Source organism: Haemaphysalis longicornis, unplaced genomic scaffold, assembly GCF_048455015.1.
Source record: "Haemaphysalis longicornis isolate Haplotype H1 unplaced genomic scaffold, Haemaphysalis longicornis Haplotype H1 scaffold_8, whole genome shotgun sequence".
NCBI classification, from domain to species: domain Eukaryota; kingdom Metazoa; phylum Arthropoda; class Arachnida; order Ixodida; family Ixodidae; genus Haemaphysalis; species Haemaphysalis longicornis.
This window is the reverse complement of record NW_027526445.1, coordinates 166,989,014-167,007,573: the sequence shown is the minus strand read 5'-3', so window position 1 is coordinate 167,007,573 and position 18,560 is coordinate 166,989,014. Positions and strand designations below refer to the sequence as shown.

General features: G+C 49.6%; 1 protein-coding gene across 1 annotated transcript; it reads left to right on the top strand.

Annotated features, from left to right (window-relative positions):
* Nucleotides 1-2,234: 2,234 nt before the first annotated feature.
* LOC144149223 (uncharacterized) lies at nt 2,235-11,483 on the top strand. The gene is made up of 8 exons (XM_077680763.1): nt 2,235-2,372; nt 4,517-4,647; nt 5,179-5,206; nt 5,301-5,322; nt 5,462-5,541; nt 5,718-5,818; nt 8,353-8,410; nt 10,898-11,483. The coding sequence occupies exons 2-7, from the start codon at nt 4,528-4,530 to the stop codon at nt 8,407-8,409; spliced, it is 408 nt and encodes a 135-aa protein (XP_077536889.1). The 5' UTR covers nt 2,235-2,372; nt 4,517-4,527; the 3' UTR covers nt 8,410; nt 10,898-11,483.
* Nucleotides 11,484-18,560: the final 7,077 nt, after the last annotated feature.

Sequence of the window (18,560 nt, the reverse complement as noted above, 5' to 3'; positions counted from 1 at the left end):
GTGCGATACTTGTGTTACAAAATCAACCAGTCCACTTTGCCACTGTGCCCACATTGTGAAGGTCTGCAACAGCTCACCCGTGATTGTGCACGATTTAGCGCACACACTGTCTCTGGGCCAACCGCTCTCCGTAGGACTAGAACTGAGAGACTTGTTAGGTCCTTGTAATTCCTCCATACATGCTACAAAAGTCTTATTGGCGTACTTAAAAGACACAAGTATTGATCAGACCTTGTAAATAGTTAAAATCGTGTTTCATCATTAAGATCATCATCATCACCACATCCATCTGGCGTAGCAAGCCAGCCAGCTTTGCTCGGCTGACATTGCCAGTTTTAAAGACCTCTCTGTCTCTCTCTCTCTCAGGCCAGTCGTAGCATTTCTTTGATATGACCTGGGCTCCCGGAGGTCACCCAAAGTGCAATGTCATCCCCATGGGTGGTGCGCTTAAGGGCGAAGATCCTGGCTGGTTGCAGGGCATTGATGCTGTAGAGGAATAGGTTGCTGGATCCCACACATGTGGGAATCGTGATGCGAAGCTTGCAATGATATCTGCACCTGCCGTGGTGGCTCAGTGGCTAAGGCGTTGTGCTGCTGAGCACGAGGACGCGGGTTCGATTCCCGTTCGTGGCGGGCGCTTTTTTGATGGAGGCGAAAAGCAGAAACGCCAGTGTGTACGAGATTTCGGCGCACGTACAAGATCCCCAGGTGGTCAAAATTAATCCGGAGCCCTCCACAACGGCGCGCATCATCGCCTGCGCTGCGCCGGCGTTTTAAACCCTACAATTAAAAAAATGATATCTGCATAGTCATTAAAGTTGTGTTCTGAACTGCACCGTGAAATTCAAGTAGCGCCGTTTGAAATTATTGCACGGGTGTCGTGGCATAACTGGGTTGACATCAAAGGGCCTGTGGCATCACTTTGCAGCATCAAGCTTGTGACGCCTGTCATCTGTCACTGCCGCCGCACATTGTTGCCTTTACTTGGCTCTTCTGGCCTGGATACACTCGTGGTCTGCGGTCCATTTCGCTGTGTTCTTTTGGGTGTACATGTTGCGGATGCTGACGAAACGCTTTGGAGCCGTCCTCATGTGCTCCTTTTGCATACACCATGCTCGCAGGCTCCCAGCTCCGAGTGCGCAGCAATGCACAAGGCTGACTGAAGTAAAGATGGAGGAAACAAGGCAGCGGTGCAGATGAGCGCCATCTGGTGGCTCTGCAAGAAACCCAGTGGGGTTTTTACTCAGCGGCGCATTCAGCCAGGGAACAGCAGTAGAGCTTTGTGAGGTGGTAAGGCCGTGGGCCTTGGTTGCAAGTGTATATGAACGCTGTATGCGGTTCAGCAGGTCTAGCCATACGAAAATATAATGCGCAGCTGCTTGCGGTGCATACCCACACGGGCATTGGGCCAAGAATCTGCCTGTAAAGATCAGGCTGTCACCCGGTTCATTTTCAGGAAAGGAAATGAAGTGCATAATAGCGGGGCAGCCGAACTGTCGCCGCAACTAAGGAATCAAGCGGCGAGCGCGGCAAACTATATAGCTAGGACCCAAGTGACCAGGAAGAGATCAACGGCAGAGGAGATTGCGGGAGACTAAGCCGATTGAGTTACTGTAATGAAGAAGAGTCTGTCGACCATTGCCTTTGGTCCTGTCGACGATTTTCAAGCCTCAGACCTCAGCTCCTTGAGGTTGTTGTTGTTGTTGTTGTTGATCCTGATAATTAATGGCGCATACCCAATCAGGGGATCGGCCAAACAACAGAGGATTGTAAAAATGAATGGTACCCTTGAGGTGCCACTTCATAGCCTGGGATTGGCATTATCAGTGCCGGCCCTATTATCATCTGGGGCTTCAGAAACGGGATATTGCCGCCGGGATGTTTGTTCTGCGCTTCGTAGAAAATTCCGAAAATTCACAACGTAATTCGATTCTTATTCTGGCACCTTACCAAAACACCCCAGAAGCATCCATTTCTGAATATTTTTTTTAATTTTCTACTCCCTCCTCCTCCTTCTTCTTTCTTTCTTCCCATTTTTTGTTTTGTTTTAATAATGACTAATTTTCAAGCTTGATCGTCAAACACAAGAAGAAAAAAAGCTTGCAAATTTTTCTAATTTTCCTCTAGTGATGTATACCTAGTCAGTAATCTCTTTCGGTTCAACGACTGATGTTTGGCCGATCCTGATTGGGTATGCGCCCCGCGTGGCACGCACCACGCGACGCCACGCGAATTAGTAGAGTTCGAAAGCCAGCGAACAGGCAAGACGCGCGTCGGGGCCTCCCGTGCTGGCCGCGGGCGAGGGGGGCTGCGGTACCATCGGCGACAGCACCGGACCTGGTGGGCGTCGAACCCGGCGATAATCCCAGGCGGTAAGCTCCCCACCGAAAGCTCTTCATACCGCGCACCATCAACTTTTTCGGGGCGCTTGTGCCGAAGCTGCACGTTGCGCTATGCAGGCGCGCCGTAGTGGACACGCGTGCAGTCACCGCGGGGGCCGCTGAATGTGTTTGTTGGCATAGATGTGAGCTAGGTCATTGCAATTTTGCACAATCATCGCGCAGTGGCTTTAGCATAAAAAATACCGAGTGCACGTGAGCGTTCGCCTCGTGAGGGGCGCCCGGCTTGAAAGTCCGGGCTTGCGCGTGTGCTTGCACCACGTGGGCAGCACTCATCGTCTTCGGTCTCCTGAGGGCTAGAGCCGCCGAGCCGCGGAGGCCGTTGTGTTGCCCACGTGACGTTTTTGGTCGTTGTGACGGGAAGCCCTGGGTGGGCCGAAGGGAGGCGATTGACGTACGCGGGTTTTGCTCAGTCGGCGGCGACGACGTCTTGGCGGAGAGGACGCGTCGGTAGGGTGGATTATTTTTGTGGGTCGGCCCTCGCCACGCCCGCGCATTTGCTACGCTGAGGGACGAGCTCCGCCAAGCTCCGAGCCCATCCCCGCGCGCGCATGCGCAGTCTAGTCCCGGTAACCCGGCGTGAGCCTCCGCTAGCCGCTATGTTAGAGAGTTTTAGCATAGCGTGCTCCGTCCGCTAACGCTACGGCGGCGGGTAGCGGGGCGCGACTGGGGAGAGCAAATTCGTCACGGTGGGGTGGATTAGTTCCGCGCGGCCTGCCTTCGCCATGCCCGCTCTTTCCCTCCGCTGAGGGGCAACCTCCTCGCACTCCCCGCGCGCGCATGCGCAGTCCGGTCCCGCTAACCTTACCGTAGCGTACGGGAACCGCTATGCTAAAACTCTCTGTTAAAAACTAGAGTACAGCGTCTAGCGGTCTAGCGGAGGCTCACGCTACGGCGGCGGGATAGCGGGACCCTACTGCGCATGCGCGCGCGGGCAGGGTAAGGAGGGCGAGGAGGATGAGGAGAAATGCGTGGGCATGGCGAAGGCTGGCTTGCGGTCCGCGGAACTAATCCCCCTAGTGGAACGAATTCTCGCCTGCCCAGTTGGGCCCCTGTTCTGTGGGGCCCCGCTGCCGTAGCGTTAGCGGACGGAGCACGCTATGCATAGCGGCGAGCGCACGAACGCAACGGCGGCGGGACCGGCCATGGGCACGTGCGCGCTCGTTCCGCGGGGACAGTCGCCTATGCCTCGCCGAGCCTGCGCATTCGTTCCGCTAGGGTGAACTAGACCAGTGGTTCAAACCATTGGCTCCTGTATTTTTTCAGTGGCTCTTAATTCAGCTGGCTTCTGTATCGGTGAGTTTTAGCATAGCGGCGAGCGCACGAACGCAACGGCGGCGGGACCGGCCAGGGGCACGTGTGCGCTCGTTCCGCGGGGACGGTCGCCTATGCCTCGCCGAGCCCGCGCATTCGTTCCGCCAGGGTGAACTGGAACAGTGGTTCAAATCATTGGCTCCTGTATTTTTTCAGTGGCTCTCAAATCAGCTGGCTTCTGGTTGGTGGCTCGTAATTTACTACGCACAAAAGAAGCTAACCCCATATGCAAATTAGGAACTTGTATACACACGTGTGTTCTATCGTATTGTGTGGCAAAATGTGGCAGCGATTAGCCCGCGTACCTTGGTGCGGTTGCTGTGCTTGTCAGCGAAAGGCGGCAGAGTGCCAGCGAGAACAGTTTCGGTGTGATGTCAAAGTGCAGAGCACATTAGGCGCTCGCCTTGTGGTCCTAGCTCGCTCACTCGACCCACTGTACAAAAAAAAATCTGCCCTGTTAACTTAAAGCTACTCAGTTCTGGGACACGCCTAAGTGCACAGCACAAGCCTTGACATTAGCTTCTTTCTATTGGTAATAGCCTACTGACACTGCCTACAGGGGTACAAGTTGGCTGTTGCATCAAGGTCTACAGAAGCAGCAAAGAGCGCCGCCTCATTTGGGCAGTGGTTGATTCCACACCAGTGCATGCATTTCAAAGCCGATTGTACAGCCTCAAGGCCGTTAGCAGCGACTTGCTTTTCAATTCAAGTTGCATAAAGCAGTATTAGCTACTGCACCAGTGTGCATCTTTTCCAAACAAGTTCTGGTGCGTCTTGATTTTATCTCTTTCCCTGTGCCGCAGCGCTCCCAGAGATGGGAGCCAAAGGAGCAGATTGGAGGGCGAAGACGTCCTTGCCACCAGCTGTGGAGCCGCCGGCGGACCCCGCTGTGGACTACTGGGGTGTGATAAGGATGCTGAAGAATGCCGTTATGGTGAGCACATGAAGTGTACTCCAGAGTTGTGAAGCATAGGCACCACAGCGTGAAACATTCCCATGCATAGCCCATGCTGTACAGCAGCACACAGCAGGCTCCCCTACTGAAAAGGTCGAGGTCCCAGTTCCACTGTTGTTCGTATCCCCCCTCGATTATTGTCCATATATCCCTGCTTCTCGAGCGTGGTATAGATCCACGCTTGAAAAACAGCCGGTTCATACGTGGCGATGTGCGAACGGCTGAGGCACTTGGGAATGTACGTACAGCAGCGGGAAGCACCTGAGAACGCGAAATCTGACACAGCTACGGTTGAAGCCCTCGTTAGAGAATGAAGGATTGGGCGTTCCGTCCAGTCCACGCGTGGCCGTAGCAGAAAGCGAAATACAACACGCTGATTGGAACAGTTGTAGCGTCACTAATTCTTGCCACCTGGGGATCTTTCAGACATGACATGGAATGTTTACAAAATATGGGAAATGACTTGCTTGAGTTACAGATCTGCATAATTTTTGTGATTTTTTTTCCCAGGTACTTCGCCTAATTAGAATGATGTCTCGTAAGTCGGAGAAAAACATTTGTTGTCAAAAGCATTTTCGACCTCTTTGGGGGCTGTGTGCCTAATTTGTTCATTTTTCCCTGTGCCTTTTTAGCACCTGCCAAGCCCAGTTTCATGTAAGTCCAACTTTATTAATTGGCCCCTACCGTCAAAACACTCTGCACATAGCTGTGCGTGGGCCACAACAGAGCATGCTTTGCGCTGCGACCGCGTAAAAAAGAAATGAGCCTGCATAATTTCACCTCGCCCTTGCAGAGTGTTCTCCGTCGTCGTGCTCCTGCTGACGCTTGCAGGAGTCACGGTTTTCCTTACGGGCACCCATGTCGAGGTGGCAGGTAAGTGATAACACTGCAGCGCCCGCCGTTGCAAACCTCCCGAATTTCCCCTTGCGCAAACTTTGGCAGTGATGTTGCTTGTGGTGCCCCCCTGTGTTCATGCATGGCAACCCAGCACGCCAGTCACAGGCTCGATTACGGATGCCTTGTGCGGAACAACAACCTTTTCTGTCCAGAAAACCTCCCGAAGGAGCCATTTGATGTGGGCGACCTGGTGCCTGCTCCCGCACCCCTTGTGGCAATGATGTCCAACGCTACGAGCGGCAGCACGAGCGAGGTAAGTGTTGAAGATTTAAACTCCCGTGCAAAGTGATGCAAAGCTTGCTGCAGCAGTGTGCAATTATGATTACTACCCTTTTTCCCGTGAAGCACTACGTACTTGTGCTGTCGGTTTGTTAAAAACAGTACACGGTGGTTTGTTTATGTACAGTGTCATCAGTATAGACTGAAGGAGAAGGCGGAATCGCTGCACTAGAGTTCCCTCTGTGCGGTCGCAACCGGCGAGAATGCGACTATGTTGGAAGAATATGCTGAAAGAAAACATTCACTTATGACCTAGCACTAGTGACATCTACAATGCTAGATTCATTTGGTGCAGTAACGACATCGTTCAGAAATGCATGTCCAAGAGAAAATGTGCGCTAGCACCAGCTACTTTACGGTTAAATTCCCAGCTTAGCTCAGCCAGTCTCCGCTGGTATGGTGTTCGCTAGGAACAGTAGCAAATTGAACCATCAACGAGCTTGTACCAGCTCATATTTGCTCTTGGGTACAGATCGCAATTCAAATCCTTCATATTCACTTCACCGATGCGTGGAACGTCTAAGTGAAATAAGTACAATTTTATGGCCCTTAGGTAGCATTGTTTGCATGCTGCTCATAATTTTCTTGATTTCTGAAGCGATCAATAACCTAAATGTTAACTTAACACAAACGCAATGTAGTGCATGTTCAGTTATGATCTGGAGAATTAAAACAATTAGCGGTTCTCTTTTATTAAAAATTAGCCTGGTGTTCATTAACATAGAGGCTGCAATGCACACAGAAAAACACAGTGAGTACTCTGCATGCGTGTGGATATGTATAGCACTTAAATATAGAACCGTTGCGCATATTAACTGAAAAAAATTATGTGCATTTTCGAAGGGTCACTTTCAGCAATGCCTAATGTGTGTACCATATCTTAAATCATTGAGATGGCAGGGGGTTAGGTACCTTTAAAACGCGTGACGCATTTGAAACAGGGGCTCGTTTAACTTAGTTTTGAGTAGCATTGTGTATGATTGGATGAAAGTGGACGGGATGAGGCATTTCACAGAATCGCCATGCTATGAGGAATATGGTGAGCCTCGGCATACGTAACAAAAGTGAGTTGACAAATTAATGTGTAACATTTACAGTGCTGTGGGGCTCTTGACATTAAGAGGAACTGCAGGCAGTCCTGAAACATTTCGGTAGAAGGTGGGGAAGGGGGGGGGGAGAGAATGCACATCCAGCCGAACAAAACGATTGGAGGTCGTTTTGGACCTGCTGAAAACTCACATGGTTCAATGGGAACAAGTTGGAAATGCAAATGGTTCCAGAGGGACCAATTGTGTTTTCGGCAGGGCGATTTCCCAATTGCTTTTTTTCGGCTGAGCAGACAATGTGGGTGTTTATATGCAGGCTGTAAGAAAACAAGGAAGTTGGCTGATGAACACAGCACTTGATGCGAAGTAAAACGAAAAAAATTTCTCGGTATTCTTGGATCACTACTTGTGCCAACCGTGATGCCAGCGCTTACATCTTTCCAGTGCATTGTCGCAGTTTCTGCAATCCCATTCGGCACGTGGCTTGACAAAGAGGGGTTAACGTTTGCGTGTGTCCCCAGAAAGTTTCCCAGCATGTCTTCTACCACACCAGTGCTCTTTTGTAAAGAAAGCTGAGCATCTTGAAGAGCACTAATTGTCCTTGTTCCTGTGTTCAAAATGCAGTGCTGTTTGTCCACTGTCAGAAGCGAGGTGTTTCCTGATGAGCTGACGGCTTCTCTTAGCAAAGGCCAGGGTCTTTGGCTTTAGCAGCAGTTGTTGGGGAACTTCTGAGCGGCAGCTTACTGCAGAAAGGAATCGGCTCAATTAGAATGGCACAGGCCTCCGCAAGCCTCTTGTTAGCATAATCCTGCGCCAATGGGCCTGTGCTGTAGTAGACAAAACTGTCAAATGCTTTTTGTTTGGCTATGGTTCAAGTTGATGAGCTTTGGGGTATGTGTAGTGTAGTTGTGACTTTGTGAGGAATTCCGGCAGTGCTTCAGTGGGGCCTAGCCTGATTTCTCCTGCATAAGTGTCGGGCGCGTATGTCACAGATACAAAAGGCCGATTGAGGTAGCTTACAGGACGCTGTAGTAATGAAGTGTCACCGTGCCCAAAGACAGTGCAGAAATGTTTACAGGGAATTTTCGTTTCATTGAAGCCCATGCAGATGTATTCTTGCAGCAACATCTCCAGTGTGTGTGTGTGTGCCAGACAATTGTAAGCACACTTGGTGCTGTCTAGCTGTACTTGCGGCATCCACATCACCCTCCTCGTACTCCAGTGCAGTGTTCGTTGTCAGCTGTCTTAGCTGGCCTGTCAAAGAAAAACACCAGGGTACTGCCACTATACGCCCTCTAAGGGGATGGTGATCGCATCACACACCTGCTGTAATCTCATGACCCGTCCCGTTACACGAGCAGAGATCAAAGTAGTGAACAATTTGTTTCCCCCAGTTGGTGTTCTGATATGTATTCTTCAAAACCTCCCAAATATTCTAACGCTTCGAAAAATCTCCTTTCAGGCGACCGAGTACATGTGGGGGCAAAACAGTACAAACACAACCGGCGACGGCTTCTGAGGTAAAACAAAATAATTAAAAAAGAAGGGTGCCTTTTGGCAGCAGCCCATTTCTACAGGGGCAGTTTTGCAAGCGCTGTAGTCCCACACAAGGGCCGAACCGTTGTATTTTGATAATACAACGATGCTTTCGATGCTTCCTTCAATACAACAATGCTTCCTTCAATGATTTCGAAGGACTCTGGCACTAGCATAGGATTGCTACGATACCAGGCCAATTCATTATGCAGCTCTCTGAAATTGTGAAAGGTTTTGTGTGCACATTGTGGGGCCTGTAGCTTCTCAAAACGCGTACGTTAAAGAGAGCTGCTTGAGACTGCCAAGTTGCCATCCAGTGATATCAGTGGACGAGACATTTTTTATGGCTTGTTTGGCTTTTGTTTGGTTCTTTCCAATGCCACTGCACCGGCTGGTGCTGCCTTTAACTCTTTCGCTACCGCAGAAAATTGACCAATTTTTAGGGGTCCCAGAAAACATTTTTTTTCTGCTAAAAAATTGGTGAGGCACTAATTGCAGGAGCACAAAATGCAGAATATTTAACGGGCTTTCCAATAACACCAGTTTTTTTAAAGGTTTTCATATATCATAGTTGTGAAAAAAAAAATATCAAAATCAAAATTTTTGTCAAGTTGTCGAAAAAAATGATAAAAAAGGAGTGTGTATATCAAACCACCGGTAGTAGAAAAAAATTAGAATGTACATTTTGTAGGGAAACATTTCAAAAACACACCCTAAAAAAATGTCGACTTGCGCGCAACAGTTTTTCAGATATAAAAAAAAAATATTAGCACGCACGGTGCTCGTGTCATGCGGTGAAGCCCAACCTCTAATTCAAAATGTGCAATTTCAGGTGGTTCCCTGGAATAAATCTGGCGGTTTGACGTTATCAGAGGCACCAATTTGCCCCCACATAACGTAAAAACATCTTGTCAATGGCTGACTTTGCATTTACAGCGAGCACAATATTTGGGACAAGCACTTGATGCGGAAAAAACATGCATGAAGTTGAAAACGGAACGCCGTGGCTGATGCTTGTTGTCGTTCACGGTCAGTTATCTCTCAAAACATAAAGCTGAGCTTTATTATCATCTTCTTACTCCCAATTGTAGCCTTGCTCGCAGAAATGAGGTACGATGAGCTAGAATCGCGCCCTGCGATATTTGGCCGAGTAACAGTTGCGCGATGAAAAAGATCAGCACAATGAGCCTCCTCTATTGCAGCGCCACCTAACATTTTTTAAATGAAACAGTACAAAAACTTGTCGGAGACTCCTACCGAATAGACAGTTCAACTAAGCACCAACATTTGACACCCGGATATACCCTCGCATGGAAACAAAACTGGAAGGCGAACAGCTGGCAGTGTAAGACCGGTTTGAAGCGCTGTCCTCAGCGGAACAGATATCTGGAGACTGGGTGTGACCTTTTGACTTGCATCTGAAGTTATCGCAGAAATCGGGTTAGAGTGGGGGGAAATCAGGAGCGCCGTGCTTTGTTCGAGGATCAGTCGCGGACGCTTCAGGCGCCATGGCAGGTAGCCTTGAAGTTGGGTAACTGCGTAGTAGCGCTAAATATGAATTTCGCGATGCAGAAACGAAACCGAAACTGTTGTAAACTGTTTGCGAATGGTCCTGGGGTAAGTAGAACTACCACAGGACTTACAACAACTTGCGCAAAGGCAATAAAACTGCATAAAATCATAAAGTAGCTTTGCAACCAGGCACTGCTTGACATTTTCAGCCGATTTCTGGGGTTATTACTGTCAGAGCGGGAACCTGACGATTGAAAATAGTTTGCTAGTTCCCCATTCACGCCCTGATAGCAAAAAACAAGCGCTGGTGCAAAGTAATTACGAGTTGCACGCATTCTTCGTTGGTAGCTGTGACGCGCGATGACCACGCCCCTTTTCCACACCCAGGCGATTCAAAAGCGTGTCAAAAATCACGTTTTCGTTGCAAAAATGAAAACAAAACTGATTTTGAAAGGCCATTTTCTGATCTAACTCCGAACAGCTTTACTTGTTCGAGAAACGCCTGGAACGCTATGAAAAGGCGCTCCCAAAAGTATCAATCAAATTGATCGATTTTGATAGGCGCGGTAGCGAAAGAGTTAATCTGCATTTCTCCGCTGTATACGCGTTTGCTGGGCCAGCCATTGTTATTTCCTTTTTTTTCTCATTCCGTTGTGCTCAGTCCTTGCCGATTTACACTGGGTCTGAAATAAGAGTTTAACGTGAAATTGTTACTTGGTTGCGACATTAACACTACGCTGGTAGCTTAGTGGCACTGCTTAGTTAAGTGCTAAGTCAGTCTTAACTTCCAACAGGTTTCATCAGTGTGTGCTGCTAAAGTCCAATGCCATCAGTAGTCTTGCGTCACAGCATGTACATCTCCTTTCTGATATAATCGGCACATTGTCAGTGCAGTAAGCATGTGCCTAAAGCTGTTCAAAGCCAGTAACGTGTTAACAATTGTGCTGTTCTCGTTGCAGACCCAGTCATCGTGGGCCAGTTCCGGGTTTTGAATAAAAAAAGGAAGACAATAAGCATACTGTAGTTTAATGATGCTGTATGGGAATGGCACATACCCAATCAGGAGTCCTGCAGACCCTTTGATTTTGCATAGCGTTTCATGTTCGGGGCAGACAAACATCGGAAGAGCCATCCCCTCCTTCATCTCAAATTCAGTCGACATTCTGCCCAAGCAAACCAAATCTTTCCTGCTCCACCCCAAGTCACACAGACTCCACTTATTGCAAGGCTGATGTTTCAACCACTAGCCAAGTCGGCAGGGCAGGGTAAATGAGAGGAGAACAATAACAGACGTTTATCTGATCAATACATCATTAGTGGCCAGAGCACAACGTGCTGTTGCACAATGCAGTTCCAACTACGGCCTGCTTACGGTCAAATGCTGTCGTCGGCTTGGGTCCACTCCACGTTTGTGCAGACTGACCAGCCCGACTTTCGAGCAAGTGGCCAAAGGTAGTTCTTCAAAAATCAGAAGGCTGGACTTTGTCTGCACAACTGTGTAGACGAAGTGCAGCCTCCTGGACGTAGGAGGCTGACCACACCCCCTTCCTTCACCCCTTTGCTCTACAATAAATGTTCCTTCATCATCATCATTACGTGGGTGCACGTACGTTACTGACACGTTGAATCATAAAGGTGGCGGTGCGTGTTATGGTTGCACGGCTTACTGTCCCGGCGTTATGTCTATCTCTGCGTGGGAGGGGACGTGCAGAAACATCACCCATTCCATAAAGGTTCCATAAAGGAGCAAAAACAACAAAAGTGAAGGAAATGTTATACGATTTGCACCTCGTTAGATGATCCAAAATGCGTGAGATGTTGGACCAGGTTGTCTGGAACCTGCAACTCGTGTTTTCTGTGCCTGCGTCAGCTTCTTCAGGAGAGCGATTTTTCAGTGCGCTGAGGCAAGTGAAAACATTTTCACGCAATCAAATGACGCAGAGGAGGCTGACATCTGCATCTTCTCCTGTTCCATGTGCACAAGAAGAGAGCTGCGGAACTGCTCTTGGATGCCGTTATGAGAGAGGGAGAGAGAGCTTATGTTGAAGAAGCAGAGAGGTTTGCCGGCGTTTACAGTCACGTACGTGCTTCTCTGCTGAAGATTGGGGATGTAGAGAAAAAAAAGTCCTATGAAGAGCCCACCTCAAAAAATGAGCTGGCGTGGCTTGATGCGCTTGACGGACTATTTAGATTGCGTCGCAGAATTCACAATTTTGAAATGTGACGAATGTTCAAATGGGAAAACAAGCTTTTCAAAGCCTGACGCTGCTTGGAGGGACAAGTCCATGGTCCTAGAATAGTCTTCGGAGTTATCGGCCCTCCTTCTAGGCGTTCAATATCCTCAAAAAACGTGATCGTGGGGCCAAGTAGGCCACACATTCTAATAATGTTCAACTGCTTCTACAGAACAGTGGTCACGGTAGGGGTTGGTCGTCAGTCTGAAGCGAAAAAGGTAACTGTTAGTGCAAGCTGTGTTCAGTCGTGGACGATCCTATAGTGTTTCTAGCCTTCAAGGCTACAAACATTATGCAGTGTAGACCGCTTATAACGTATGTCGCGGGAGCCGCAAAAATCCGCATTATAAGCGGTACCGCACTATAACCAAAACACGCGCGAATTCAACCACATCGCCACCTATCTCTCAAGTCAACCTATATTTATCATCACTCAAACGCACAGCACTTAAAAACGAAGGCACGGTCTATATTTCGTATTTTTAACATCAGCCGCTGCTGCAGGGCAAAAGCGCAGTCTCGCAAACGGCGAGCGCGGCTTTAACTTCCGTTGTGTTTGTTTTGAAAGACCATGGCTGCGTTTTTAGCGTCTATGAACAGATGCCGCAAGACGTGATAAGAACGCCAGCGGAATTTTTTTTTTTTTTTTGCCCCACGTTGTGTTCACGATGCTGAAGGCGGCTGCCAGCGCAACGTACTGGTGGTGGAAATCTTCGGCTTCGCGCGGCCCGAATGTTCGGAAAGGGAAAGAGCGGTGGCTTATCTGCAACAACGTTCTAAAGCGTGAACCGCGTGGTAGATTTGGTATCGCGAAAACGTGCAGTGCACGCCAGCGCGGATACAACTGGCGTGGTGTGGGCGGCGCGGTAAGAGGCGGCAACATGGCGTCGGCACTGGCCGTGAAGCGGTGCAGGCAGTTCCAGTAAGTTCCAGCGACCGCTTCTAACCGCTCGCTGAAATGCCGCACGGGGCGCAAGCGAAGATGCTCATGCAAGAAAAGAGCTAATAATGTGGGCGAAAAGTGGAATATAAACTGCCATCCACGCTGCTTGTGAAAGCGCCCATCAAAAAAATAACGCGGTGGTAAGCCTATTTTTAAACATCTCTGGCGCGGCTAGCCGGCACCACATTTTCGGCAGCCCGGACATGGGCCGCTTTAAATAAAGTTTGATCTCTCTTTCTCGGAGCGCTTCGAATCTCCCGCCATTACGTACGCGTCTCCCCATTGGTGCAAGTCGTCAGGCTCCTCCCACTGCCACGCGAAGAAGCCACCGCGAGCGCGAAATCGTCGATACGAGCACGAAAAAAAAAAAAAAAAAAAAACACGCGCAACGCCGATGTGCACGATTCGTGCGCGAAAACGGGCCATGCGGTTCACGATTAAAAATTCCCCCTCATTTCCCCGAGGGGGAGAATGTGAAAGTGCGAATGCACGGTTGTCGGCCCGCTTGCGGCGCTTGCGCTCGGCCCCCGCAGCCCACCGCCTCGCCGCCTTCTCTTCCATCTCTTCCATCGGGTTTGTAGTATCACGTGTACACCACGCAGTTATCAAGCCGCTATAACGCCGCTGAGTCGCCAACGCACGCCGCTGACGACGTAGTTTGAATGCGTTAAAGATATAAGGCGCGTCACTAACACTGATATCACCGTCGCGTCCGTGGCTTGGTCGGTAGAGCGTCGCGCTGCGGCCGCAAAGTCCTCGGATCGAAACCTGGCGCCGGATGCTGTTTCTTTTTTAAATATAGAGGAGCACTGCGGACGCCGACGCCGGCGGTGGATGGTTTGGGGTCGCTTATAAAGTGCATTCGCACTTAATAAAATCAACTTGCCGCGCGCGGATGGGGAGTCTGTCGCTATCTTCCGAGGTGCATCAAGCAAGGTCAGTTGTGGTTATCAGGTACGCGCGAACTTAAGGGTACCTATTTTTTTTTTCTTTGGGTGTCTACGTTGGAGGAGGGCAAGGGGTGCACGCTGCGTCAGATGGCCGATTTCGTCCTTTCTTTTTTCTTTTGCTACCCTAAAACGATGCCTCAGCTGCGCCGGTCGATCAGCAGACCCGCCGAAAAACCGCGCTATAAACGGTATTGTGCTTCGGCCAACCGCATCTTAAGCGGTATGCTTATGCATTGAGTTCTATGGGAGGCAAACCGGTGGTCGCAAAAACCCGCGTTATATCCGGTCCCGCACTATAAGCGGTTACGTTATAAATGGTCTACACTACGATCTTGGAAGCCTTGATTTCAACTTCGGGTCAATTGCGTACAAAAAGCAGTGATTATTTGGTTGTTTACACCATGGCCTGTTTCTTTCAGTTACTGCAAAGCGATGTGCCAAGGTATATGCCTGTGTTCTTGTAAAGAATACTCTACGGTATTTTCTGTGGCTTAATTAAGGCCCTTACGAACCACTTGTGTCCAGCTATGCAAGCGAAGTGGTGAAGGTAGGATACATCGCTGGCTGCGGTCTGGTGAGGAGAAGCCCTACTTTTCCTTGATGAAACTTTCAGAGCTGCCTTGAATCCGTAAAGGTGCTCCACTGGTGCGGATCGTGGCGTATAATGTAAAAAATAGCTCCTTTGAGAGCATACAGCTCAGCCGCTGTAGGTGACGTTCGTAGCTCCAGACGAAATGACATTTCACAAGCAAGTGGCACGTACCGTACGTTCCAGATTGAGACTGCAGGGATTACGATCTATCCGTAAATGTGTGTTCTAGCCGAATGCATTTAGCATGATATGTAGGATTTCCGTCTGGGGCATTGTCTTTTTTGGGCCAACTCCAGTGATGCGACAGTGAATTTGTAAGGGAGTAGCGTTCCAAGGAGGGAAATGTGGTGGCATTATTTGTTTCGGCTGGCTTGGAATCGACAGTGGTATACTGCCAGTTGCTTGGGCGAATCCGGAGCTCGAGTACCTTGAGGTTATTCGACTGGCTTCTTGAGTGAAGCCGATGCCTCAGGGGCACACGGAGAGTCTCCTATTTCCTTACCGCGTAAAAAGGCAACGTGTCTCTGCAAGGGACTATTCTTGCTTGTTTCTGATATTGGATGTAGGACAGGAAGGCTGTACCTCAGCACACCATCCACATAGCTGTTGTGCAGCATAACCAATCGCTGCCCCAGCGTGAACCCGCAAGACATTACAAAGCCTTAGTGGTTGAAGGAATGCGGGCCCTTAATCGTCTACATCGGGTGGCCAGGTCAAGTTGCCATCTAATAAAATGCCAACAAATCTTTGTACTCTTGCATATGAGAGTGTGAGGCCGACTAGTATCAGTGGATAACGGTCCATGTTTTACCGTGTGAAGGCTATGCTACGCTCTTATTGGGAGACAGTTAAAGGGACACTGAAGTGATTTGTAAACATTGCGGGATTACTAGCGCAAATTGTAGTCCAGAGTCCATAGGCCATGTTTCGACCACTCTGAGCGCGTTTAGGCAAATTTATTCAGTAGAAACATCAATTCTAAAATGCTGTCCTCCTCTCTGCACCCTCGCCCATTTTCTGTGGGGTTTTCGTGTGACGTCAGGAGGAGGTGAGCTGGCAATTGGCTGCGGTACTGCACGGCTCGCCGACCTTCCGGCAGTCAGTCGGGCCAGCGTTTAGTCCGCCGGCCGCCCGACGGGTCGTCGCAATGAACCTTTTTCCAGTAACGGTCCTCCTAGTGGCTGCCACGGCCAACTAAAAATGGCAATAAGGCACGCCCCCAAGAAAGTCGTTCTTTCGGAGAACTCGTGCACAAAACATCCTGGTCCTGCAGTCCCTCCCGCACTGACCCGCCACCCGTACCTTTCACATGAATGTCACGGTAGCAGGCGCACGTTACCGTGACTCATCTGCAGTGGTCGAAGCCCCCCTTTTTCTTTCCATTTTTTTCATTTTCGTTGTTCCTAGAGTCGCTAAATAAGCCTACTACTAAACTACTAAAGTTAAATAAGCCTTTATTTAGTCACGCTAGTTGTTCCCTCACTGGCAGGAGAGTGCGCGCAGAATGGACAGCCTCAAAGTCTTTGCCCCTTTTCTTAGAAAACCTTTTTGTTAGCCCGTACGAATCCACCACGAGCTGGCGAAAGAAAAAAATCACGCCATATCCACGGAATGAATGATAAGTGGGGCGAAGCTCGAGAGGGGGAGATCATCGGTAACCCGTTGCGCTGCTGAGCACGAGGTCGCGGGTTCGATTCCCGGCCGCGGCGGCCGCTTTTCTGATGGAGGCGAAAAGCAAAAGCGCCCGTGTGTACGAGATTTCGGCGCACGATAAAGATCCCCAGGTGGTCAAAATTAATCCGGAGCCCTCCACTACGGCGCGCCTCATCGCCTGCGTTGCGTCGGCGCGTTAAACCCCACAATCAATCAATCAATCAACTCTCCCGTGAAAGTTCGCCCATTACATCATTAAGACGTGAGACTGTGTGGGTACATTGTACAAATCAACTTTTATTTTGTTTTATTTTGCTCTTGTTCGTTTGTTGTTGTTGTAGGGTTCGTGAAGCTGCATGCAAGTGCTCGTATCGGCAGGCAAACCCCGATGCAGTGAGAGCTCGCGAGGCGGCTGCAAAACGCATCAAGCGAGCTCAGCCCGAAGCTGCCGACGCGCGGTTTAAGCGCGACTTTCCAGACGAGATGCTTCGGCCTCTCTTTCGCGCATGGCGGGGATCCTGTCGGCGAGCGCGCGCTGCCGCCGCCCTGCGCGCCCTCCGCTCCGAGTGACGTCATCATGACGTCACTCACACCAGCGCCACCTGCGAGTGAGTCATCGAACTAGGCGGTCACGTACCACGAGACACAAGGGATGGACAGACCCACGGCTTTAGGAGCTTCGCCCCTAAAATAGAAACGCCCAGCGCTAGACAGCATAGCCCCCCCCCCCCAAGCAGAATCCTGGGCGCCCTTTTATTTTGCCCGAGGCGCCTGCCAAGAATGGCGGACCGGCAGCCCGCGCATGCGCAGATCGCTACTGGAAAAAGGTCCATATTCGCTCGCTCTGCAGTTGAAACTAAGCCACAACACGTTTGTGAATGGAAGAATGCGCCTTCCTTTACATCGTTAGTTTGTACACTGTATCAAGCTCCAAGTCCGGGTCGCTCCACACAAACGCTGCACAAGTGCACATGCCACGCTTCGCTGACTGGTACGCTAGTAGGAAAATATAAGGCCTCTTGAAGGCGGGAGAAGAGTGAGCGAAGTCAATATAGGTACTAAGGAAATAAAATCAATTGAAACTTTTACCGTGCAGCGCAAAACTAGGGAGCAGGAAACACTTTTTTTTGCGCTGGGCGAAGAAGTACGGCGGTCAGTAGTACGACCACATCTGCGAACGCCTTTCCGTCTAAGAAATGCAATTGCTAGACGTGAGATATTGTGGAAGTTTGGGGGACGCTTACTGCACGCGCGCTATACAACACTTGAAATGCTACAACTAAATAAAAGTGTAAACCGGTTATACTTTATATACCTTATATATATATTCTCGGCAACGCTAGTCTCACAAATGCTGATTATAAAATATACATGAAGGTGTTGGCTAAACGATTGCAAACAGTAATGAATATCATTGTTGGCCCGCACCAAACCTGCGGGATTAAAGGAAGAACAATTCTCACTAATATACATACAATGAGAAGCACCCTAGAGTGTTGCGATGCGGGGAATGGACATGTGGTACTACTTCAACTCGATCTTGAAAAAGCATTTGACCGTGCTGCACATGAAATTTTGTTTTGTATTTTGGAGTACGTGAATGTGGGTGCTGTGATACTGGATGGGGTGAAAATGTGTGCAATAGACCCTATGCAAAATGCGCCCCGCCATCTCACGTCGACTCCGGTAACTAGGTCCGCCATTTTGGTATGGTCGTTTGAAACCGAAACCAATTAGCAAAACATAGAAGGCGGGCATTGACCGCTCTTGGTGATGGACTACAATGCCGGAGCATTGCTTCGTGCCGCAGTGCACGCAATGCGGAAATACCGGTCCAAATGGAGAAAAGGTACGTGAAGTTTCACGCTTTTGAACGAACTTTCTGACGCGCGAGCAACCTTTGTGACACGCTGGGCGCGGTGCGCTGGGAGCGAATATTTGTCGTTGGTTCGCTAAGCACGGGATTCCGTAGTCGCTGTCCGGATGAAAAATACAGCTGCGTTGGAGTTCTGTGGTCTAGCCTTTGTATTCTAAATGAAGCCTGAGCATGCGCCACCTATTCATGCGACTGACAGCGGCGCTCGACCGGGAAAACAGTACCACACGTTGCCAAAATTAGGCTGTTTCTTTACTCGTCCCTGTGGCTCTGCGCCCGCTTCATTTCATTGTTAAATGGTACCGCTTAGCCCCTACACGAGCCTTTATTTTACCTAGGGCTGTAAACAAACTTTTCTTGCCGCACTACGTCGT

Coding starts and splice junctions, on each gene's coding strand:
- LOC144149223 (XM_077680763.1), top strand. CDS start 4,528: ATGGGAGCCAAAGGAGCAGATTGGAGGGCGAAGACGTCCTTGCCACCA. Junction 5,207..5,300: donor CCTAATTAGAATGATGTCTC/GTAAGTCGGAGA, acceptor GTGCCTTTTTAG/CACCTGCCAAGCCCAGTTTC. Junction 5,323..5,461: donor CCTGCCAAGCCCAGTTTCAT/GTAAGTCCAACT, acceptor TCGCCCTTGCAG/AGTGTTCTCCGTCGTCGTGC.